The 26,051-nt window shown below is 41.4% G+C and overlaps 1 protein-coding gene across 1 annotated transcript in view; it reads left to right on the top strand.

Moving 5' to 3' along the window:
* Positions 1–220: 220 nt before the first annotated feature.
* CDH13 (cadherin 13) overlaps positions 221–26,051 on the top strand; it is a 1,012,485-nt gene continuing 986,654 nt past the window's right edge. Inside the window, exon 1 of the mRNA XM_072967811.1 lies at positions 221–354. Coding sequence (XP_072823912.1) covers positions 310–354 — 45 coding nt within the window. The 5' untranslated portion in view covers positions 221–309. The remainder of the gene's footprint in view (positions 355–26,051) is intronic.

A 26,051-nucleotide genomic window follows, 5' to 3' on the forward strand; every position in this document is an offset into this window, starting at 1 on the left:
ATAAAAATGGGCACTAGACCCCGGGCAGAGCAGCGGGGGCTGCACCCTCCCATCCCAGCCTGTGCTGCTCGCAGGCTCTCAGTGCCTGCACATCTGGGGCTTGTTGATAATGCTCTTGATTATCTTTGTTATCCCAGCCTCCTCTGAGTTTGTAGCATTTTCTATTTGCATACTTTCCCTGAGCTCTCTATGATTATCTTCCTATCTTTACAGTTTGCCCTGTTATTTAAATGAGCATGAGGTAGATGCAGAAATGACAGCTGGATAAGCATCCTGCTTCAGTGCTGTACCGAGGGTAGAGCAGAGAGCATGTGGAGCCACGGGCCTGCCATCTGCCATCCGGGATCTGTGCAGGTACCTGACTCCCTGCCCAGCCCCTTGCTGCCCTATACAAGCCCCACTGTCTTGTGTCTTCAAGTTCACGGTCGCATGGGGACTGTAATGGGAACATTAAACAATGACCACAACTGTCCACATGACCTCTGACTGGCAACTAATTTGTAGATGTACTGATTTTTTTTTTCTATTGGCTTGGAAAACTATCAATGAAATATCTGGGTTTCATTGTCCTCTCTCACTGCCGAAGTTGTTTGTTTATTTGTTTTTTAAACACACATAGATGATGCATTCATCAAATGCCTGGCATGGTACAGAGTACTTTGTCACTGTTTTTAGTACTCACAACAACTCTAGCGGCAGGAATTATTGTCTCATGTACCAGAACAAAGAGAGTCAGATGCAGGGAGGTGAAGACAATCACCACTGCCAAAATTTACAAAGCAGTTAAGTGGAGAAAGTGGGATTCAAAATGTGGTCTAACCTGTTCTTGAGCCTGTAGTCCATCTGTACTTCCTCCTTTTGGGGAGTGGGTAGAGGAGGGTGGGTGCGGGAGGGAGCTGAGGCTATACCCTAACTTTCCCAGCTTGGTCAGCAAGGAGGCCAGAAGGAGGAGGGGCTTGCCCACCTGTCCACTGCCACCATCTCTGCCTTGGAAACGATGTGTGTAGCAGGTTTTCTGCAGACAGGCAAAGACAGTATTATGCTGAACAACAGAATCTGGATCACAAAGATCTCAACTCATTCAACTGGAATAAGGAGTTGACTCTAGTGCAGTGATATTTAATCTATTTAGTAAATGCCCTGAGGTGGAAATATTAACGGACAAAACATAGGTGAAAGAAAATCCTGGCTTAGCTGGATGAATAATCAACAAATATTTACTGAGCACCTATTCTTTGCCTGGCATTAGGGTTATAGCAATAAACCAGTTAGGCACAATCCTTGTCTTAGGAGGCTGGTGTTCATGTGGGAGAGAGAAGCAAAACTGAGTAAACAAAAATGGATGGTAAGTCACCAGTGTGGATGCATGCTGCGATGGGATGGGGGCAGGTGTGTCAGGTGATGTGAGGGGGACAAACAGAAGAGGACCACTTAGTACTGGGGGCTTTGTAGTCTTGAAGCTCAGTGCATATTAGTGGCTTCCAAAGCCAGATCTTCAAAAGGGGGGCTAGAGCTCTCAGAAGTTTGCCTAATAGGGAAGGAGTTCTTCATACTTTTATGTAGTATATATTTATTGTTGACTACATAGCAGGTGCTCTTCTAGGTGCTCGGGATAGGGATTATATTCTAATGTGAGATAGAGACAATAAACAAACATTCAAGTAAATTTACATGTGATACTGGAAGACAAGTACTATGAAAAAACACTCAATAGGATAAGGGGTTAGAAGGTGACGGGGCTCTTTCAGGGAACATGGACAGGGAAGAAGAGCTCTCTGGGGACATAATATTAGAGTGGAGACCTGAATGAGCAGAGGGAGGAAACATGAGACTATATGGAGAGGATTTCTTGGCAGCAAGTGGAAAGGCCCTGGGGCATGAAATGAGTTAGAGGTATTCTAGGTCCAAGACAAAGCCTTTGTCACTGAAATGAAGTGACTGAGACAAAGAAAGTTGGGGAATAAGTCTGGGGAGCAGGTACAATGGGCATGGTGGATCCTGTGAGGACAGTGGGCATGGAAGTTTGGATTTTGCTGTAAGTAAGAGGAAAGGACAGTGCCATGGTTTCATTGCAGCTTTAAAAGACTCACTCTGCTGCTGTGTGGTGCATATGCTCTAGGGGCAAGGAGACCAGTTGTGAGGAGACAGTGGAGAGCGGGGCGTGGATGAGGCAGTGGATTAACAGCAACAATCCTTAAGTCCCACCCTGTGTCCCATGTGGCCCATGTGAGGCCTCACTGGGACACAAGCTACTGGATCGGGCTCCTTAAGGTTCCTGGGGCTAAACGTCACATACAGAACAACCTTCTTGGTCAAGAGAGATTTCAGGCTCTTGGTCACAGTGACTTTTGGTCTCAGCCCACGTAGTGCTGCTTATTTATAGCACTGCTCACCTCACATGTAGTTTTGCAATTAGACATATTCAAAGCAGGCCTTTCTCCTGATGTTCAGTCTGTGTGTTTTCTGCTTAGTTGCCATTCCTTCTGTTCTCCCAGTGGTATCACAGGGTTCCCCCTCCCCTAAATTCAGAATGAAGATGTCTGCTGACAGATTCCTAAAAGATACCTCAAGTGTGTCCAGGAGTCCCCAGAGGGTGTCCCGCATAGGCCCCATATGCAGTCTCACGCTGCTCTGCCAGGAACTGGACATCCTTATAACATCCGGGCCCCACACTGAGATCCTGTTTTCTTCTGCTGGAAAACAGAGCTCTGCCCTGGAGGCTGCCTCTGTCCCCAGGTGAAGGGCAAGAACCTACCTATCTTTCTCTGCACAGCTCTCAAGTCCCCGCTGGTCTGGCCAGTGCACACAGAGATGGGGAGACCAGCCTTCCCTCTGATCCTATGCTTCGTTCCTTTACTTCTGCCTGTGCCCCTGTCTCTTATGCAGGGACAGCATTGACTGCTGAATCCTAGGAGGAGGTGAGCATTATGCCATGCTTCTTTCAGGTACCTGACCCTCCGCCAGGTGTGTTCTCCTTCATTCAGGAGACCAACAGCATGTCAGTTCATAAGAAGTGTTGCCTGGGGACTGATTGTATTGTCCTGCCTCCATGTCCAGTTTTTCACTTAGCTTCATCTGAAACCCTCCAGCTCAGTATTTCTCTTTGGAGTCATTCATTTGGCGGTAAACTCAGGTCATTCAGTATTATTGATTATGTTTTTAGAGGTCCCTAACTTGACTACAAACACCTAGAGGGCAGGATCTGTCTTATCCGTCTTAATATCCCCAGGAGAGTTTAGCACCGTGACTTATTTATGGGGGGTGTTCAGTAAGTATATGCTGATTGACTGGCTGCTATGCCAGCCCCAGGAGCTGAAGAGCTCCTGGGAGGGTCTACGCAAGGACCGAGTGTTTGTCTCTCTGCCTATTTAGTTGTAACAATAGATCAAGGCAAGACTTCAATTATCCTTCACTTTCATTCCCAAACCCTCTTCTCTGTTGGTTCTATTGAAAAAGCCTTGTGACAGTGAGCAAGAGGCTGAGAGAGAAGGAATGCTTTCAGAGCCTTAGGAAAGCCGTGTAGCAGGAAGGACATATTTCAATGAAGTTATTTTCCACCAAGGCTAATATTGTGCTTCAGTACTTCAGGCTCTAGTGAGCTCATCAACAATGTTTGCCTTTAATTTTACCATTTGTACCCAGTCATATGTTACTTGCTATGTTTCTGTCTAGCTCCACTTTATCAAAGGGATCTTAGGGCTTTTATTGTCTTAGAAAAGTTGCTTTAAGATGGACGAGCATGGATATCCATCACTTTTAACTATCTCCATCACATTCTTCAATCGTCTGTTACAGGATAAATTGTTCATTTACTCATTAAAAAATGGGGGTTTTGTGATTGAATGGAGGGAGGAAATTGCATATTGGGTTGGGGTGTGGGAAATCTTCTGCCTGATTTACCCTGGGAGGACCCTTAGCCTTTTCCCAAAAGAGCACATGGCAAAGGCCTGGGAAGCCCATTGCTTGCAAGAGAGGAGAACCTGTGTTCTCAGAAAGGATTCCACACAGCTTTGTGAGAGGTTCTCAGTGCTGGGATGTGTTTTAGAATCAACCAGGAAAAGACTCTGGCACCCTACTTGCTCCTGTTAATTTAAAAAAGTCTCTTGACTGGGGCTTGTAAACTGGCATTGATGTGGTTTTAAAACTCCCCAGGTGAGTCTGATGTGCAGCCAGAGGGGAAAACTATTGACTGAAACCAATGATTATGGGGCAGTTTTGTCCCTAGCAAACATGTAGCAATGTTTAGAACAATTTTGATTGTTGGGGGTTGCTACTGGTATCTAGTGAGTTGAGGACATGGATATTGCTAAACATCCTGCAATGCTCAAGACAGTCCCCCACCATAAAGAGCAATCCAGTGCAAACTGTCAACAGTGCTGAGGGTGAAAAACCCTTCCCAGGAGTATTAGAAACATACACGCACACACACACACACATACACACACACACACACACACACACACACACACACACACACACACACACAGAGTTACTTGAGTGTAGATATTTTTGCAATTACATTATCTCCTATTTTTATAATGAATTGTTGTTCCCAAAGCAGTTTTACACACTTCACTGTATTTGATCTTACCTATGACCTTATAAAGGAAATATTATCACCATCTTGATTTTACAGATCAGGAAACTGAGGCTGAAGACAGTGAATGACTTCCCTAAGACCACACCATCTTCAATTCCTCAGTTAAGACTCTTTTCACTAGCTGAAATGCCAAATGTGTGCACATCTTCCTTGCCCCATGACCTTCTCAAGGGAAATGTTATAACTAATCAGTTTTCATTTCCACTGAGACAAGTGCGGCCTCAGAATCCTTCTCAACATGGCACTCCAGGTAGTCCCAGTTGATTGGGGTTGGCATGTGAGATGAAGCTTGTTTGTCATATAGCCTCTCCAACCTAAACACTACACCTTTCCCCGAATTAAGCCAATCTTGTTGAAAGAGACACGAAGGAGAGTACTTGAGAGTAGGAGGATCCTTGAATGGCACAGGTGTTCAGACAATCTGTTTGGGAAATTGCAATGTTAGCAGCATGCACTCCTGCCTGAGCCCATGAGGAAGCGACAGTCTCCCTTATATTTCTTTATAACTTTATTAGTGTGTTTGGCTTTCACCATATGCCACTAATTGATACACAAAGGAAGCACACACAGTTGTATTCTTCATTTGGTATAAATGAAATATTTAGGTTCTACTTGAGCTTGCTAGGATCTCCCTCTAAAGTCTGAAACATGAGATAACTACAAGAACGTGTTGAACTAGGATTCATGAAGTGGGCAGGGCAGGAGTCAGTGTGTGCTCAATTTGCAGAGTGAATAAGCTAGAGCTGGCAGCCCCTGCCTAAGCCCCGGGGAGAGTGAACTGTGGCATGTGCAATTAAATGCCTCATGCCTGCAGGAGAGCTGCAGTAGGAGGGGTGCAAGCAGAGGGAGAAAAGCCAGCCCATTAGAGAGTATCCCATCTCCCAGGCAGGCAGGTGAAGGAGAAGATGCAGGCAGCTCAGTGGACTATCTGGCACCACCATTGGGAGACAGAAGTACGAAACAGGCTACTGAGCAACTCTCATCTGGACATGTGCCACCAGTTTCAAAAAGTTGTATGAGTCTCTTCAGAATGAACAGGGCTCCAGGCCTCTGGCCTGGCTGTGCCATCGATAGGTATCCATGGAAACAATATCTAGCATCAAACACAGAGACTCATCTTATAATTCAGGTGAGGAGATAGGTTTGACCTGACTGGTCTCATTTTGTGTCTTTGGCTCCCACCATGGGGCTGCCTGGCATGTGGGTCCAGAGGCCCTCCAGTGTGAGGCTGCACAGATGCTCTGCTGCTGTGTGCTTCCATCATATTGTGGGGAGGAGGGGTCAGGGAACCCTCTCCTATTGGACATGCTGCAGCCACAGTGCAGAGGCACTGTTTGGGTGGGTCTCAGTAATGGGACAATTCACAGCCTCATCACCTTCACCAGGATTGTGGCAGCAGACTTTCCATGAGTGGCACCTGCTGTTGCCCTAGAGTTCTGGTATCCATGCTGGCTGTCCCTTGGAACCACCTGGGCAGCCAGACTTTGTAGAAGTTTCTATCTTGCTCTGCTGGGCTGGAATCTCCTAAGCACAGGGACTTTTGTCTGTATTTTTATAGCTCCACCCTCAGATTCTCTATGAGTGCCCAACACTCCCTGGATGAAATACCACCTCCTACATATCAGATCTTGCTACACTCTTTCAAAGACATCCCCTACTATCATGGTTCTGTAGTCTCTCTATGGTGTTATTGCTCTTATTTTTATGGATGAGAAAACTGAGGCTGAGATAATTAATTGGCAAAATGTTAGTCAAGCTCACAGCAAAATGTAATCTCTTTTGATTCTGATGCTTTTGCTCTTAAGAGGAACAGATGAAGGAGTATGAATGAGTTTGTGTGCCATCCTCCATGATGGTAGAGCAGTCATTTTAGCCAACTAAGTGGTTACTGAAATGCAGAAATCCTCTTGATTTGGCGTTCTTGAAATAGCCTGTGTTTTTGGAACAGGCAACCTTTGGGTTATTGAAAGATGTTTCACCAAACACCTAAAAAATAGAGTTTTAATTAGTAAAGAATATAGGGATTACCATCTTTTGATACCCTCTCCTCGGGTGTCACAATTTCATATTAGCATAATGAAGGCTCTGAGCAATCCTGCATTGGATTCGTAAACTCTCTGTTTAACGAACTACTTGCAAAATCTGTGTGTCTTCAAAACTTTTCCTTTTCATCCCAGAGACACCTACCAGTAGCTCCCAAGACTAGTGCCCCACTTACAACAATATCATGATCTGGAGACAGCCTGGCTTGTACTAGTATGTCAGGCTAGTAAAAATAGAAAGCTCAACAAAACGAAAACACACTCATATTAGCAAGCAGATGCTCCAATGACAAATCTGACCTTGATTGATAAGTTGGAATTGATTCAATACTCTTAAAAACAGGGCTAAAAAAATCTTAGAGATTGAACTAATATAGAATTTTCACTGAAGACACGAAGAGTGTTGAGAATCCTAATTCATTACAAGCTAAGTAATAATAGCCTCCATTTCACAGAAGGGATCATTTGTTCCACAATGATTTATTGAGCACCATTAGGTGCCAGGTTCTGCTGGGCATTGGAAAGACAAGATGAAACGAGATAGGCTTGATATTAATTGTTACAGGGTTGCCACGTTTTCCCTTAGGTCCTTCCAAGGGGTAGTGAGGAAACAGCTGCTCTTCTGTTTCTACTCATATCCAGTTCAATCCCTGCTTTTTCTTCAGTCAGCCTTGAACTTATGTATCTATTTATTTACTCACCCAAGAAATCTTCACTGAATCCCTACTATGTTTCAGGCACTGCAAAAATAGCAGCAAATGGTACAGATCCAAACCCCTCCCCTAGGGGAGCTTTTTCCTAGTGGAGCTTATTTTCAGATTATTCTCAATCTACGTAAAAGGTTGCCATCACCCTGAGGTCATACTTGGCAGCTCTGTAAATGAAAACCCAGGACCCTTTCACTTGTTCAGAGTCTTAGATATCATCTACTGATTCAAACCATCCTGTTGTGTCCCCACCGATCCCCATTACATTACTGATTCTTTATTTCCTGGCCCTTCAGGCTTAACTCTACCTTCCCACTCCTGGCTGATTCATTTATCCAGTCCTGAAGGGTTTGTGGAGATGTCCCAGGTACGGAGCTCCAGATGAATAGGACAGGGTCTTGATTCTTATGTTAGTCAGGGTTTCTGGAGAAACAGAACCAATAAGATATATATGGACATACACAAAGCGATATGAGAGATTGGCTTATGCAATTATGGAGGCTGAGAAGTCCTATGGTCTGCCATCTGCAAGCTGGAGGCCCAGGAAAGCCAGTGGTATAGTTCTGGTCCAAACTCAAAGGCCTGAGAACCAGGAGATCCAGTGTCCGAAGGCAGGAGAAGATGAGTGCTCGGTCTCAAGAAGGGAGAGCAAATTTGCCCTTCCCCTGACTTTTTCTTCTGATCAGGTTCTCAGTAGATTGGATGGTTCCCACTGCAATGGGGAGGGAGATCTTCTTTACTCAGTCTGTGGATTCATATGCTAATCTTTTCTGAAAACACCCTCACAGACACACCCAGAAATAATGTCTTTTTCAGCAACTTAGTCTGGTCAAGCTGACATGTAAATTTAACCATCACAGTTCTCAAGGAGCTGAGAGTGTGGTAAGGGCAACAGACACACAACTGATATGATAAACTTGGTAGTGGAACTGAGCTCAGGGAGTGAGCACAAAAGCTGTCAGCGCTTCCCAGAGGAGGTCACACAGAATCTGAACTTGAAGGATGGGGAGGATGTGGGGTGGAAGGATGGGAGGCAGCTTGAAAGGGAAGAGGAAGACCTTGTTGAAGGAGCTGAAAGACCAGACACAGGAATAGAAGACAGGAATGGAAAAAGAGGCAGGGCAAGATCATGGTTTCACTCCTGCTTTCAGTCTTTCAATCATTTGTTAGCTGCTACTTACTGCCCAGCATTGAACTCAGCTCCAGGGTGAAAACAGTGACTATAACAGACTGCATTCCTCCCAGTCAAATGAAGAAGACAGGCAGTAAGCAAGGAACAGTTTAGACTTTGTTATGAGTCGTATGAAACACATGAGCATTGTTTAGTGGAAGAGCAAAACAGCAACTGGGGGCCTGTTTGGGGCAGGGGGCGCGTTAGAGCCTGGAAAGAAGGTTGAGAAGGAGCTTATGGGAAAGGTGGGGGATGGACAATTCAGACAGAGACAAGGGTGCTGAGTAGGGAGAAACTGAGGACACTCAGTGTTTAAGGAACAGGAGAAGGGTGCCTGCATTGGGAGTGTGGTGGGCAAGGAGGAGAGGGCACACAGGGGTCATGCTGTGTGTTTTGGCCTTAGTAAGACTGTGGATGTGGTCATGAAGAAGATGGGGTGATGCTGGAGGGATCCAATTATAATAGTATTTTCAAAGGATAATAATAACAATAATAATAATAATAATAATAATAATAGCATCATGGTAGATGATATTAAAGAAATTACTGATGAATGTTTTAGGTGTGATAATGGTGAGGTGGTCAAACAAAAAGTTAGAGGTTCATACCACACTAGTTGTAAGTGAAATGATGTGGAATTTGCTTTACAAGGTGTAGCCCATGAAGAAACCTTAACAAAGTGGAAGAAAGGTGAGCTTTTCCATTTTCTGGGTGCTCTCTTATGCTTCCTTATTAGCATTTTAAGAATAGATTGTTAGTAGGAATTTTTTTAAGTCACTTATCTATTTTGTAAGTTTGCTTAAAAACTGGTAATTGTAATCCCTAAATCCGTTTACCTGGGCACACATTAATTGCTACATGAGGCAATTTGCTAAAAGCAAATGAATGTGAGTATGTTAGCAGCTAATCTGCACTGTAGAAGAAAGAAAAGAGATGACACACAGATCAAATATGGGTGTCAAGCATCTATGCATACATTAAATATGAGTAAATCTTCATTTCCTTTTTTATTCTGAGGTGAATTAAGTAAGCTGGAGGTCAAAATTCTTATATTTTCTTCTTGCATCTCACCCCAGGGTATGCATACTCCACTTTGGAGACCTCTGTGTTTGTCATGAACTTCTCACCACAACTCTGTAAGGCAGACATTATTATCCTTCCACTTGGCAGATGAGGAAACTGAGCCCAGGCAGGTTAAGTGATTTGTCCAAGGGACATAGCTGTTTTGGAGCAGAACAGGATTGCAACTCAGGGATGCCAGACTCAAAGTTTCTTATTCCTTAGTAATAGTGCTAGTTGCCAGCCTTAGCATTGACCATGGGCCAGGCAGTGAGGTGGGCACTATAACCCTGGTGTTATAGAGGACAGAGGGTCAGCAAAGCAAAGAAAACTTCCCGACTTCCCTTGCCTTGTTTGAATCCCATCCAACCTTATAAGCAGAGGCTGGAGCCCAACCTTTCTCCTCCTGCCACCAGGAATAAAAATCAGGCTCATCCATTCTTACTACTGAGTCAGAAAACCCAGAGACAAAAAGGCCAGCACGGACTTCGCTTCCAAATTTATGTGACAGGATCACAAATAATGTCTTGCATTCCGAGAGCAGGGAGAGGCCTGGAATTTCTGCAAAGGTTTTCCAGCTCACAACATATTTTAATGCCTTATTTGAGCTCTGCAGCAGAATGGCAGAATCTCCAGACATGGGAGCATAGCTGTTTAAAAAAAAATGACCTGCTCTTAAGATCCAAGTATGGTGCAGATTAAAAAGGGAGAAAATTTTCAGGTAGCTCATGCGAAAGAAAGGTCATCTTTCCAGAGAACCCAGGGTAACAGCAATGCCCAAAGTGGAACTATGAGGCAGCTATGATTTACTGAACATTCACAGCGCGCATCACATTGTGCCAAACGTTTCTATTATCTCATTGAAATCTTATAACAGCCTTATGAGGTTGTTACTAATATCACTCAGAATCCCAAAAGGAAACAGATATCAAATTAGGATAATTTCAGGAAGGTTTATTTGAAGGGGGACTATTTATAAAGATGTGGCAAGGAAAAAAGGATCCTCAAAAGGAAATGTGGTGCCCTAGGGCCAGTATCAGCGTAGCTGTTACCACCCTTAGGCCAAAAAGATGAGTAGAGGCAGCAGCTGCTAGATTCTAGAATTAGAAAAGCCTGCTTTGAGTGGAGTAGGGGCCTATGAGGAGGGACACAGCCAACCCAAGGCAACCCCTTTAAGCTGGAGCAAAGGGAATGACCATCCTGGCCTCACAATCCTCTCTCTCCTGGTTTCTGCTGGGGCTCCCCATTGGTCAATGCCAACCAGAAGCCAGAGGGGCAGAGAACCTGTTGGTGTGGTCCAGGGTTTCTCAACCTCTGCGTTATTGATATATGGGGCTGGATAATTCTTTCTTGTGAGGAACTCCTCCTGTATGGTGTAGGATGCTTAATAGTGTCCCTGGCTTCTACTAACTAGATGTTAATAGCAACTTCCTCAGCTGTGATACCCAAAAATGTCTCCATATTTCCAAATGTCTCTTGAGGAGGCAAAATTATCCTAGTTGAGAACTAGCAGTATAATCCATGTAGGTTGATCTCCCTATATATTGGTACAGATCTATAGAGAGTACATCTGGAGAAAATATCCAAGAGAGGGCTCTCATTCTTCTTAATTCACTGCCAAGGAGACTGGCACAAGCAAATTAATTAGCTTCCTGAAACACACACAGATTGCGAATGCAGGAGCCAGTCTGCAAACCTAGGTCTGTTTGATCTCAGTGCCAGAACTTAGAATCACAAGTTGTATTGCATATTCACAAATGGGAAATGTACCAGAGGAAGTGAATAGAGATTTGGAAATGGAGGTCTTGGAGATTCTGGGAGAGTTGGAAGGCTAGCATTTTGGGGCCCCTACCTTCTGAATCCAGAGTGCATAATAGCTCATGTTGCACACCTCTTAGCAGAAGGAGACCATCAGACATGTAATGACTCTGGGCATCTTGGAATTAGCCTTTAAAACTGTTATTGCCGATGAGGGTGGAGCAAGAAATATGGAGCATGGGTAGGTCAGATCTCTATCTGCTGTCAGTCCAAGAGGTCATTCCATCTCAGGTTCCAGCACTATGGAGTATACTGTTAAAGGCTTCCCAGCTGCATCACCTCTTTTTTTTCCCTTTCAAACCATTTAACAATTTTTAAGTATAGTTCAGTAGTGTTAACTATATTCCAGGAGATGGAAGCGAGCCAAATGTGTTTATGAATGAATGGAAAAACAAAATATGGCATATATAGAAAAAGGAATATTATTCAGCCTTAAAAAGGAATGAAATCCTGTCACATGCTACAACATTGATGGACCTGGAGGAGATTGTGCTAAATGAAATAAGGCAGTCACAGAAACACCAAGTACTGTATGGTTCCAGCCACATTGGAATGATGAATACTGCCACCAGGGCTAGCCCATTAATACTCTTCATGCATGAGCCTCCATTCTCTCTCTCTCTTCAGCTGCTGGTCAAATGCAGCAGATCCAGAAAAAGATGCTCATGACCTGCCCCCCATCCTGGGTTAGTAGAACCACTAACTGGAAGAAGCCTGGGTTCGTTAGTCACTGTGTGTAAGGATACCTCCCAAATATCCAACTACATGCTACCTGAATGAGAAAGAAAAAGACAAAAACAAAAACTTGTCATGGATTAATCCATCTTGGTTTTTGAATTTATTTGTTATTCTCCCTACCTAATACATTCCTGTCCTCTGGAGCTCACAGTCTAATAGAAGGGATAGACATTTAAGCCACACAAATAATTCTAAAACTGCAACTGTGATAAATAGTTCAAGAAGAGAGACATGGTGTTAAAAAAGTGTAGTGTAATGGGATTCACCTTGGTCAAGGAGGTAAGAGGAAGCAGCTCCAGAGTCCAGGGATCCCACCAGTCCCCCCATTCTATTATTCCCTGCTCATGGCATGCTCTTTCCTACTCTGCCTTCAATGTCTTCCGTTTCCGGCCCCCTTTCTGCTGTCAAGATAAGATAAAATCTTTAGTAATCAAGAAATACACACTGGCTAAAAAGTGGGATATCAAAGAAACAAATTTGTTATATTGATGGATACAAGTGTGAACTCATGATTTTAAAATGATATAGTTCTGTCACTGCTAACAAATGTCTCATTAGTGGCAGTAAGTGACACACCTTTGCCCAGCACTAAAAGGTTAAGTGACCTCTCTAAGGTCACTTAGCTGGTGGGTGGGGGACCCCAAATTTGAATCTAGGCCATTTGGCTCCAGGGTCTATGCTCTTATCACAAAACTATGCCACTTCCCATAGAATCAAATATTTTTCTGTTCTTTGATCAAGTATTTGCGTATGAAATAGAAATCTGTACTTGCTTCTATCAGGGCAATTAAGAAAGAATAAACTAGACAAGTGTGCATAAGTCAAGTAATTCCAAAAATAACAAAGCACATTATGTTCAAAGTGTAGGCAGGACACATCAGTATGGATAGTCATGCATAATGGCCAGGTGGAAGGAGGGTTCACGTCAGTGTTCCAAAATGATTAATTAGCCCAGAGTCCTTGAGAGGTATGCTAAGTACACAGACCCAATTGCTTATCTCCTAGGAGATGAAACCTCTAGAAAGCCATAGAAATTATAATAAAATAGAAATAGAAATTTGTACATTTTAAATAATGCTAACAGACAAGAACAGTAAATTAAAACGACATCATAAGAGGCAAAGAGGTGTAATGCCAGCCAAACGTGACAGTCACAGTACAGTTTGTGAAGTTACCCCCAGGTCGCCAAAAAGTAAAGCCTACGTGAAAGGGTGAATCTAGGAAATTCAATCCTGAGGGTGTATTCAATGGTTTTACTCAGTCTTATGACCAAGCTTGCATTACTTTAGGTGATCTTTAATCTTAGCTGGTATGAGAAGTTCTGCTTTTATTTGTGTTATAGCGTAATAACTACAACCAGGAAAGTTGCCAAACTACTACAATGAAAACCCTAGAAGAAATAAAAGCTGTATAGCAATAACCCTAGAAAGTTAGAAGTACAAGGACAAATATAATGAAGTAATGAATGGAATGCTTGGTGTTGCTGTTTTAAAGTAGATTTTAGTATGTTTGTAAGCATTATATGTGTGTTTTGCCTGCTCTTGAAGGTGTCTGACGTTTTCAAGACTCATACATAGTTCACATAGCAGCTGTGCTGGTATTTCATCCATGTGCCCTCAAAAGCCCCATTTTCATATGCCTCAGTCTGACTCCTGACAGACTACACTGCATCTTTGTCATTGGGCTGTCTGCAGCTTTCCAGGACACACATGTGTGCACAAGGTAGACTGGAAGTGCCTGCCTTGGGGTTAACTACCCCCATCACTACCCTGTGACAGCCCCTACCCAGTGTCTGACAGATGTGGGAGTAGAGATGCCTCAGTTACCTCGCCGTTGGCCAGGATAATTTCCAGGTGTGGCTTTACATCATTTCCCAGAGCTTCCTCATGAGATTAAGGTTCAGTCACTAGCTGTGGTAGTTGGCTTGATAACATATCCCTTCTGGGCTGACTCTCCTTACCTGGACTGATTGTCCAGATCCCACTAGTGTCCCTATAGCTCCCAAACATATTGTGCACACCCAAACCTTGATCAGGGAGTGCTTCTGCAGAAAACCAACTAAGAGACTACACTTATAATTGCAGTTTAATTTCTTTTTTGGAGGTTAGTCAAATTTGTAAGCAACATTTACATTACCAAGAGTTGTTTTGAAAAACTAGCCTGTGATCTAATATATGATTTTAGTAAATGGAACATTAAGCAAAGCACAAGTATTTGTGGTTTTTTGTAACCAGGCACAAAAGTCCTTCAAACATTAACTAATATATCAACATCTGGTAGTCAAACTCCTAACCCACTTTCTAGAAACAGCTCAAATGTTAGTGTTTCATGGAATCCCTGAGTGAATTAGCTGTTTCACTTTCTTTGCTCTCACAGCATTAGATTCATATTTCTGAAAGAACATATACCATGCTGTATTGTAATTGATCTATTTACATAAAATGTATCTCCAAGATTATATTCAGAATTCTTCAAAGGCAAAGACTAAATCTCATTTGCCTTTGTCATCCCCACACCTTAATCTGGCCCTGCCACATTGTTGGCTGCAATATTTAGTTGTTGAAAAAACATGAGTGAATGACTAAATAAATGAATGAATAAAGGGACATTTTCCTCAGCTAATAGATTGTAGTACATGTCCTTAAGGGCTGAGACCATTTGATTTATCATTAAAATCGCTCCAGCACTAGGCATAGGGCCTAGTAAGCAGCTGGGGCTTATTGCTGAAAACCAAAGAAGAGAGTGAATGAATGAATGAATGAATGAATAATGAGTAGATCACATGGCTGGCCCCAGGTCAGTTTTGAGCGATTACTGCCAAACCCAGTTTTCTTCCTTCTTGTGTTGGTAGAATGTAGCTTAGTTTCATTATTGATGATGTTTTGTTAATCAAAGAACAATATACTTTTAGGCATTAACTTACATCACATTAATTTGGGCTGGTAGTTTTGCCATCTCAGTCTAATTTAAAATTTTGACTTTGTCATCCATCTTATTGGATATTTCTCTTTGCTTTCTCTCACTCATACTTGTAGTTAGCCTAATTTCGTATCACTGCAACAGAGACTCTTTGCTACTTCAGTCTGTGACACAATTAGGGTTACAGTCATTCAACCACCTAGGCCAGGGGTAGACAAACTACAGCCAAGGGCTGAATCCAGCTTGCAGCTTTTTTTTTTTTTTTGTAAGTGAAGTTTTATTGGAACACAGCCACACTTGTTTGTTTACATGTTGTCTATGGCTATCTATTTTTGTCACATGACAGTGGCAAAATTGAATAGTTACGACAGAGACTATATGACTGACAAAGTTTGAAATATTTATTCCCTGGCCATTTACAGAGAAAGTTTGCTGATCTTTGGCCTAGGTGATAGATCCAACAAGAAGTGAACCCATATTTCACTACCTTATGTGTAAAGTTAAAGGGGGCTTTGTTTTGTACTCTGCTGAAATCAAGATATATTGTGCTTTGTCTACAGCTTTTCTCCATTGTCACAGTAATGTTTCCAAGGAAGGAAATGCACTTACGTAGTGCAAGGACTTCCTAGAGAACCAACCAACATGTTTTCTAGTGATCACCACATTAGGAAAGAAAATACTCACTGACCATGTATCTGGTCACTGTTTTTGGAATTCAGTCCCTGTGCTAGTGAGTGTGGGGTTAACCATCCTTTGCTAGAAAAAGCTTGAAAAAAATGGGGTGTGAATCCCTTTGTCTCTGTTCTAGCCTTCTCTTTATGCCATTCCCACAAATGAAGCCTCTGTGATGTGAAATCAAACTAACAACTGGTTTTATGTCTATCAATTATAGTTTCCTCATCTTCAAGAAAATTAATTGATATAAAAAGCACTGCAATTGCCTACATCTACTGAGTATTTTTTGCCAGGCACTGTGCTGGATGTTTTTTGCATGCATCATCTCATTTAATCTTCGTAAAACACAGTGAATGTTGTCCCCATTTTCCAAATAAGACAGAGAGTATTTATTTATTAAGCACTGCAGTATGCCTATTCTAGGTGGTTGGGATACGTCTTTGAACAAAATTAACAAACACCTTTACCTTAGTGTATGTGGTGAGTTGGGATGCATAATAAACAATATTATGTTTATTAACAAACTTTTTTTGGTATGATAAAAGATGATGAGTCCTGTGGAAAAAGAAAGGGTAGAACAGGCAGAGCAAGATGAAAAGTTCTGGAGTTGGGGGGAGGAGGAAGAAAAGGGGTGTTGAGTTAGATAGGGTAGCCTCATTGAGAAGGTGATGGTGTGAACCAGGACAAGGATGTTATCTCCCTTTGAAAGAAAGGCCTGCCCAAGATCGCTAGGTTAGTTTATTCGCACAACCAGGATTCCAACTCAGCTCTATCAGACTCCAGAGTCCAAACTTGCAACAATCAAGGTCAATGAATGTTAGTTTCCTTCTCGGTGCTCACCAGGAAATGTGCATGCACCTCTGGTCTTCTTTCTTTGGCTGCTGCCTACATTAATTTGGGTTTTCCCCTTGCCCAGAGCATTTCATTCCTCCAGGTCAGTGAGATGTCCCATCTCTGTCTCTCTGACCACATGCTCTGCCTCTGTTGTGGAGCCTTTCAAGACAGGGTGCCTTCAGACAGCCACAGTGTCACCTTGCTGGCTTCATCCCCTTTTTTTTAATCACTGGAGCAGTTTGGGATTTCATCTTTATGATTTTTCTTTAGAATCTTCCAGCCATTTCAAGTCATGTAACTATTTAGCCTACAAAACTCTATGTCCATGCTTTCTCTGTATAAAGTGGACAGCTATACTTTTATCTCCTTTGTAGTTATAGTTGTTCTTGCCCAAGTAGCCTGAGTCATTTTCTGTCACTTACAACCACAGAACTCTGATATATAAGGTTGAAAAAAATTCTATTTCTAAAAATTCAGGGTTTATACCTGCCAGTGCTGGATTTTCTCTTTCTGTATGATTAAGACCTCAGGAAAACAGTTACTTTTCTGTGGCCTTCTGCCATCTCATCATCACTAGCTCATCTTTCTTCCTTAGCCGAGGCTAAGCCCTCAGTCACAGGTCACCTCATTGCCTCATTGACACTGAAAGAATGAAACTGTCCTCAGTGTAGCAACTTGCCAGACCCTCTATTTTTAGCCAGATTTCCAGCAGATGTCTGGATAGTACAAGTCTCCCTTAATTACTATAACTTGTCTGGGTGCCACTTTTGAGCTCTGCAAAATAGGGATTGAAAATAGAACCCACCTTGTAGGGTTGTTGTGAAGATCAAATGCAAAAAATGCACACAGAAGTAGGATAGCGCCTGGCCTGGGCAGAAGCCTTAGCTTGTCAGCTGTTATCTTTGGTGGGAGGCCTTTTATTTGTGGTGGAGAGAGAAAGAGCACTGGGGCCAGACAGGCCTACATGTCAGCCTTGCTCCAGCGCTTATGAGCTTTGTGCTCTGAGTGATAACTCCCACTCCTTGGGCATCAGTACCCTGTGCTGCAAAGTGGGAATGATACTATCAATTTCAGTATTAAACGAGCTAAAAATATATGTAACATTATATGTATAAAAATGCTGAAATAATATCTATGAGTATTAAATGAGATTAAATGTATACAGTGTATACAGTAAGATACATAAACATGATAGAATAATGATGTCAATTTGAATATTGATTGAGATAAAAGCTATGAAGTAAAAATCCTGTTTAATCAGATCAATTTGAATATTATATTAGATGTGTATAAAATTAATAATAATCAGATCAGTAAAATTTTTAATGAGATTAATTTGTATAAAGGGCTGAGTGTAGTGTCAGGCACTTAGTAGGCACTTGAAAAATGATATGTACCAATATTACCACTTTTGTTAATATCATTAGCATCACATTACCATCCGTAGCCTCCTCAGTTTAGGCTGCATTACTCTCAAGGTCATCCTTTGCTATAAAATCTCCTTGGTGGTACCCAGTGAGAGCTTTAATAGTAACAATTCTGATAATACATCATTATCCCTTAGGCATGTATTTACCATTTTCAGTTTGCCTTTTCTTCAACGATCTCATGAGCTCTCATTTGAAAGTGGCTCTGAACACAAATTGGCAGTCAAATTGGGATTTTACAGGTTTTATCTCCATCAATATTTTCATACTAGAAGGTTAAATATAATCTTTTAGGAATTCCAGAGTTCTCAAAGGGAATAATTTGCTCCAAAGAACTAGGTCACATAGAAAGAGAAGGGAGTGATCATTATAAATGGTGAATTTTTTTTTTATTGTAGGTCTAGTAATGTCAAGGATTGTTGAGACTATAGAACAAACAAAATCCTTACATACTTCTGAAGGAATTGAAAGACTACTTTGTTTAGCAATGTGATAATATCCAATTAAATTATAAAGATTCATTCCCATCAGACTCCACAATTCCACTTCTAGTAATATATGCCTATTAAATATTTTTGCACATCTAGTACAAAGATATTATTTTCTAAATATGATTGTCCAATAAAAAGAACCTGAATTCCCTGGAGAAGTGGTTGATTTCAGGCCTAGGGTAGAGAAAACACAAGATGATCCTAGAGTAACTTGTAGACCAAAAAGCAGGGCCATGATTTAAAAAAAAAAGGATGGGGTCATTTTAAAAAAAAAACTGAAAAATAAAAACTGAAACAGAAGTACTGATCTGAAAGAGCTCCAAATGGCCAAATCTGTTACAATTTAAATAGCAAAAAGAACAATAATATTCAATTAGAACTCATTCAACAACAAAAAAATCATGAGGGTTCTCTTTGATCTGCTTGTTTCAGGAGAACTTTATCTTCAGGAGAACTAGTGATCTGAGATTGCCCACATTCCTGGTCCCCTCCACACTCCACATGACGTTAGTGGCTTCAAGTGGCCTTCTATAGCACACAGATTGGGCTTTATCTACACCCATCCCTCTTTAATGTGTTAATTTTATCTCATTTTTCTCTAGATAACACATGAAATTAAATACATAACAAATTAATACATAATGATTAAATAAGTCCCCCCAAAACCCACAATCCTGGGCATACTGTAGAAACTACTGTAAGAGCCTAACTAGTGGGTAATCAGGAAGTTATACAGGAAGACAGAAACTCCCTATATGGGAAGACAAGACCAGTCATATAGATTGGAGCAGATTATTTGATTCAGAATTTGTTGAGAGAAAAGTTAGATACAAGGGATACCACGAGAGTATCTTGGAGGCTGAATGGAGCCAGCTAGAAGGGAGTAATTTGCTGAGATAATAGTAGATAATAACAGACAGGAGTATAAAAATACTACTAATAATATAATTATTTTATAATATAATATACATGTGTATTATAATGTATAATAATACAATATAATAATAATAGTAATAGTAATAGACAGGGGTAGTTTGCTGAGACCCGTCATCACTGGGTCATGACAGTGTGCTGGGTATCCTCCATTGTTCCTCTGGGTCTACTTTGCTTCCTTCTCCTGCCCACTGGTCTCAGTAGCTCATCTGTATGGACTCTATCAGTGGGGCTCCCTGGTCCTCTGGATTCAGGTTGGGTTGGCCAATGGAGAGCCCTAAGAGGGAATAAAGAGGGTGAAGATGCCTCAATCTGGCTGTGTCTCTTGACTAACGGTCACATGTCCTGTTGGGGCCACCTTCTTTCCATGACTCTCTCCTGCTGGGCCAGGGTTTTTTTGAAATAGATTTAGACCCTAAGCTCTGTGAAGACATGCAGGACCTGTGTCTACTTTGCTCACCATTGTACCCTAACACCATGGCTCGCCCCAAAGAGACATTCATTTAATATATTTTGATTGAATGAATACATTGGAGATGCCTCACTAAATTGCATTCTAAGAAAAACCACCATCTAAACCTGCCTTGTATACTAGCTGTTAAAAGAAGCCACACTTTCTCCGTGCAGTGGTTCTTAGAAATAAAGGCTCTTAAAATTCCCATCCACAGGCTGTGACTGCATCATATTAGTGCTTTCCACTGGATTGTGCTTGGGGTCCCAGATGTTTGAGTCTTTTATTTTACAGCGTTTGCTTTTCTGAGAGATTCCAATTAATTGAATTGGGAAAAGCTGTAAGCCCTGTGACAGAGGAACTATCTTTTTGACAAAACACATACGCTGTAAAGACTGACTCCTCTGTCTCCTGCTTACTTAGGTTCATAAAGCTGAATAACCAGTTCGACTGAATTTCTGTTTTAATGTTTGGCTGAGTAGCTAAAAATTTTGATGTCATACATATACAGGTAAGAGTGTAATTTGGGGAAACCCTCCTAGGTAGAGTAGCTTTCTAGAGCTTTGAGGGACAAGATGGGAACTTCAGGATGCCTGTTCTTACTTTCAAGGTTCTTTTTTCCTGGAATTTGAAAATTCCTTTTGTCTCTGTTATTTTCTCTTCCCAAAGCATCTATCAATGTTGTTTTCAGCAACAACAACTCAATTCCACAGTCCTTTTAGATTTCCTCTACCTCTATACCTCTCAAATGCCAGAGATACTACATAAGGTTGTAACTTCCCTTCCAGCTGTAGCCTCTACCAGTTTATCCCAAGTAAAAGTCTTACAGTTGCATTATGCCCACACATTAGGGATGGTCAGCACTCCACAGAACTCTAATGATGGCAATCCTCATTGCTCACCAGCAAATGAGTCTACATCAGGCTCTCATTTTATCCCAGGACCACTCTTGTTTACCAGTTGCCTTAGGTTTGGTTTCCTAGACATTAAATCTGATCAGGGATTCAGGTACTGGTGATTTACTGAGGGACTGCTCTTAAGAAAAAAACATGTGAGGGAGTAGGGCAGCAGACAGGGAAGGGAGGAAAGCTGAGCAGGTAGGTGGCCTCAGGTAAAGTCTAGTCTTGGCATGGGGGCTTCTAGGGTACAAAATGCCCCATGAAGTTGTCCTCTGAATTGAGGCCATAGGATTGGTCTTTTGTCCACCTATGTCAGCCAGTCATTGACTATGAGATGCCCCTGGAGAATGGTGTACCTTCTGGATAAGGCATTTCTGGTCCTCCAAGCATTGCTTTCTGGAAAAGGGGAACAACTATGAGCTGTTAGGCAGCCAAAGCTCATAGAAACTGAGGGATGGATGCACTTGATGTAGATACTTCACTTCCAAGGAGGTGGAGCACGACTCCCCACTCCTTAGGTGTGGGCTGCACATAATGACTACAACATGTGGTGGGGGGAGAGATAAGGGCTTTACAGCAGAGAAACCAGACAAACATTACCTCTGCCAGGTGATCAAGGTGAACAACAACCATGATAAACCATGTTGATAGTATGTACATGGGCATGATGGGATGGGATTGACACTATCCCTCTGTGGTCTTTCTCCCCAAACCAACAACCCCAGTGTAATCATGAGAAAAACATCAGACAAATCCCAATTGAGGGATATTCTGCAAAACACCTGACAGTAGTCCTCACAACTGTCAAGGTCATCAAAAAAAAAAAATCAAACAGGAAAGTCTGAGAAGCTGTCACAGCCCAGAGGAGCCTAAGGAGACACGGTGACTAAATGTATTGTGGGATTCTGGATGGCATTCTGCAACATAAAAAGGAAATTAGCTAAAAATACTAAGCAAATCTGAATATAGTATGGACTTTACTTAATAACTATGTATCAATATTGATTCAGTGATTATGACCAATGTATTATATTAATGGAAGATGTTAATAATAGGTGCTGACCTAAAAAAATAGACTGCTAGGTATTTCTCCAAGCAAAGGTGGGCTTATTTGGGGTCAGCAGAGAATTGCTATTCAGGGTCTGTAACCACTAGGGACCATGTGCAAATTCCTACATGGAAAGGGATGGAGAATGCTTTTCTAGAGGGAAAAAGGAAGTTGGGAGGGCTGTAGTAAACCAGGAGGCCATGGATCTCCATTGGCCAAGTCCTTCACAGGAAAGAAGAGGAGTCTTTCTTCTTCCTGTTGGGCTCTGCTATCATCACAGGGCATAAGAGCTCTCCTTTCTGGTCTTCAGTTGAGGTTTCTGAAGTCTAAACTGGATATAGGGTATATGGGAACTCTACATATGGGAAACATAATATATTGTGCTATCTGTGCAAATATTCTGTAAATCAAAAACTACTCTAAAATAAAAAGTTCATTATAAGAAAAAAAAAAAAAGGAAAGAAAGTGTTCCCTGGGGAAATAGGTATTAGAGAATAGGGTAGGGAAATAGCCACTCAGAGATCAGATTTCAGCCTCAGTCTGATATGGCACAGAAGCTCCAGAGGTGAGTCACACAGCAGAGTTTCCCTGCATGGAGTCAACATCACTGGACTTTGATACACTTGCACCACTGACTGTAGATGCCCAGGCATCGTAAACTCTCCAGGAGTCCATGACGATCTTCTGAAGGGTAGAGGATGAAAGGAAAAAAGGATGTCACAGTGGGAAGATGGACACACCAAATTGGTTAAGGGAATCCAAGGAGATTTAGTCAGCACCTTTTCAGTGTCCACTATGCAGAGGCAGAGAGAATAACTGTTTACAGTCACAGTGCTAGCAGGTAACGTAAGCAGGATTAATGCCTGGGCCATTTGGACCCAAGATTGCTCCCCATCACCACACTGTAGTAGGCTATTCTGAAGGCCTGGGATCCCTCAGCAGGCCATGAAATTGGAGATACATTTCACATTTTCCTGCATCCTAAAGGGGCAGGGAATTAGCAGTAGGCATCTGGTTGATGTCCTAGACGTCCCTTCACAGGAGACCTGAGATGTTCCAGAGAAAAATCTCTGAATAGCTCATATATCTGAGAGGAGAGGCATTCTGCAAATATTTTTTGAACAAATGCACCTTTTTAGTAAAAGATACAGTGGGTCTTTGCTAATGGTCTCCAAATGGCCACTGATTCTTTAAGTGGGGAAAGGGCAGAAATGGTGGGATCCAGCAGTCATCACAGTCAGAAATTACCATTAGCAAAGGGGATTAATGTCTGATAAGCTGTGACTATAAATGTCTATTTCCCACATTACCCCCAATACCAAAGGTCCATGTCTGTCCTATTAAACAATTGCCAAGTGACAGCTCCAGGGACATGAAGCTGCCAGAGGATTCATTGCTAATGCAGGTTTTATAATCTCTACTTATATAACATAATTGGCTTAAGGCTCTTTCTGAAGGAAAGAAGCAAGATGGTGTTTAGTATGGGAAAACTTTTCTTTTTTTTTTTTTTGATTGTTTTCTTTTTTTTTTACATTTTTATTGATTCATAATCATTTTACAGTGTTGTGTCAAATTCCAGTGTTCAGCACAATTTTTCAGTCATTCATGGACATATACACACTCATTGTCACATTTTTTTCTCTGTGATTTATCATAACATTTTGTGTATATTTCCCTGTGCTATACAGTGTAATCTTGTTTATCTGTTCTACAATTTTGAAATCCCAGTCTATCCCTTCCCACCCTCTACCCCGCCCCCCCCCCCCCGGTAACCACAAGTCTGTATTCTCTGTCCATGAGTCTATTTCTGTCCTGTATTTATGCTTTGTTTTTGTTTGTTTGTTTGTTTTTGTTTTTTAGATTCCACATATGAGCGATCTCATATGATATTTTTCTTTCTCTTTCTGGCTTACTTCACTTAGAATGACATTCTCTAGGAGCATCCATGTTGCTGCAAATGGCATTATGTTGTCGGTTTTTATGGCTGAGTAGTATTCCATTGTATAAATATACCAAATCTTCTTCATCCAGTCACCTGTTGATGGACATTTAGGTTGTTTCCATGTTTTGGCTATTGTAAATAGTGCTGCTATGAACATTGGGGTGCAGGTGTCATCCTGAAGTAGATTTCCTTCTGGGTACAAGCCCAGGAGTGGGATTCCTGGGTCATATGGTAAGTCTATTCCTAGTCTTTTGAGGAATCTCCACACTGTTTTCCATAGTGGCTGCACCAAACTGCATTCCCACCAGCAGTGTAGGAGGGTTCCCCTTTCTCCACAGCCTCTCGAGCATTTGTCATTTTTGGATTTTTGAATGACGGCCATTCTGACTGGTGTGAGGTGATACCTCATTGTAGTTTTGATTTGCATTTCTCTGATAATTAGTGATATTGAACATTTTTTCATGTGTTTTTTGATCATTTGTATGTCTTCCTTGGAGAATTGCTTGTTTAGGTCTTCTGCCCATTTTTGGATTGGGTTGTTTATTTTTTTCTTATTGAGTCGTATGAGCTGCTTATATATTTTGGAGATCACGCCTTTGTCGGTTTCACTTGCAAAAATTTTCTCCCATTCCGTAGGTTTTCTTCTTGTTTTATTTCTGGTTTCCTTTGCTCTGCAGAAGCTTGTAATTTTCATTAGGTCCCATTTGTTTATTCTTGCTTTTATTTCTTCTAGGAGAAAATTTTTGAAATGTATGTCAGATAATGTTTTGCCTATGTTTTCCTCTAGGAGGTTTATTGTATCTTGTCTTATGTTTAAGTCTTTAATCCATTTTGAGTTGATTTTTGTATATGGTGTAAGGGTGTGTTCTAGCTTCATTGTTTTACATGCTGCTGTCCAGTTTTCCCAACACCATTTGCTGAAGAGACTGTCTTTATTCCATTGTATATTCTTGCCTCCTTTGTCGAAGATGAGTTGACCAAAAGTTTGTGGGTTCATTTCTGGGCTCTCTATTCTGTTCCATTGGTCTATATGTCTGTTTTGGTACCAGTACCATGCTGTCTTGATGACTGTAGCTCTATAGTATTGTCTGAAGTCTGGGAGAGTTATTCCTCCAGCCTCTTTCTTTCTCTTCAGTAATGCTTTAGCAATTCTAGGTCTTTGATGGTTCCATATAAATTTTATTATGATTTGTTCTAGTTCTGTGAAATATGTCCTGGGTAATTGGATAGGGATTGCATTAAATCTGTAGATTGCCTTGGGCAGTGTGACCATTTTAACAATATTGATTCTTCCAATCCAAGAGCATGGAATATCTTTCCATTTTTTAAAGTCTTCTTTAATTTCCTTCATCAATGGTTTATAGTTTTCTGTGTATAATTCTTTCGCCTCCTTGGTTAGATTTATTCCCAGATATTTTATTACTTTGGGTGCTATTTTAAAGGGGATTGTTTCTTTACTTTCTTTTTCTGTTGATTTATCGTTAGTGTAAAGAAAGGCAACTGATTTTTGAACATTAATTTTGTGACCTGCTACCTTGCTGAATTCTTCGATCAGCTCTAGTAGCTTTTTTGTGGACCTTTTAGGGTTTTCTATATATAGTAACATGTCGTCAGCATATGATGACACTTTTACCTCTTCTTTTCCAATTTGGATCCCTTTTATTTCTTTCTCTTGCCTGATTGCTGTGGCTAGGACTTCCAGGACTATATTGAATAGGAGTGGTGATAGTGGGCATCCTTGTCTTGTCCCAGATTTTAGTGGGAAGCTTTTGAGCTTTTCACCGTTGAGAACTATGCTGGCTATAGGTTTGTCATATATAGCTTTTATTATGTTGAGATATGTTCCCTCTATACCCACTTTGGCGAGAGTTTTTATCATAAATGGGTGTTGAATTTTATCAAATGCTTTTTCTGCATCGATTGAGATGATCATGTGGTTTTTGTCCTTTCTCTTGTTGTTGTGATGTATTACATTGATTGATTTGCGTATGTTGAACCAGCCTTGTGTCCCTGGGATGAACCCCACTTGGTCATGATGTATAATCTTTTTTATGTGTTGTTGGATTCTATTTGCTAAAATTTTGGTGAGGATTTTGGCGTCTATGTTCATCAGTGATATTGGCCTATAATTCTCTTTTTTTGTAGTGTCTTTGCCTGGTTTTGGTATCAGGGTGATGGTGGCTTCATAGAATGAGTTTGGGAGTATTCCCTCCTTTTCAATCGTCTGGAAGAGTTTGAGAAGGACTGGTATGAGTTCTTCTTTGTATGTTTGGTAGAATTCCCCGGTGAAGCCGTCC

Source organism: Vicugna pacos, chromosome 9, assembly GCF_048564905.1.
Source record: "Vicugna pacos chromosome 9, VicPac4, whole genome shotgun sequence".
Lineage (NCBI taxonomy): Eukaryota > Metazoa > Chordata > Mammalia > Artiodactyla > Camelidae > Vicugna > Vicugna pacos.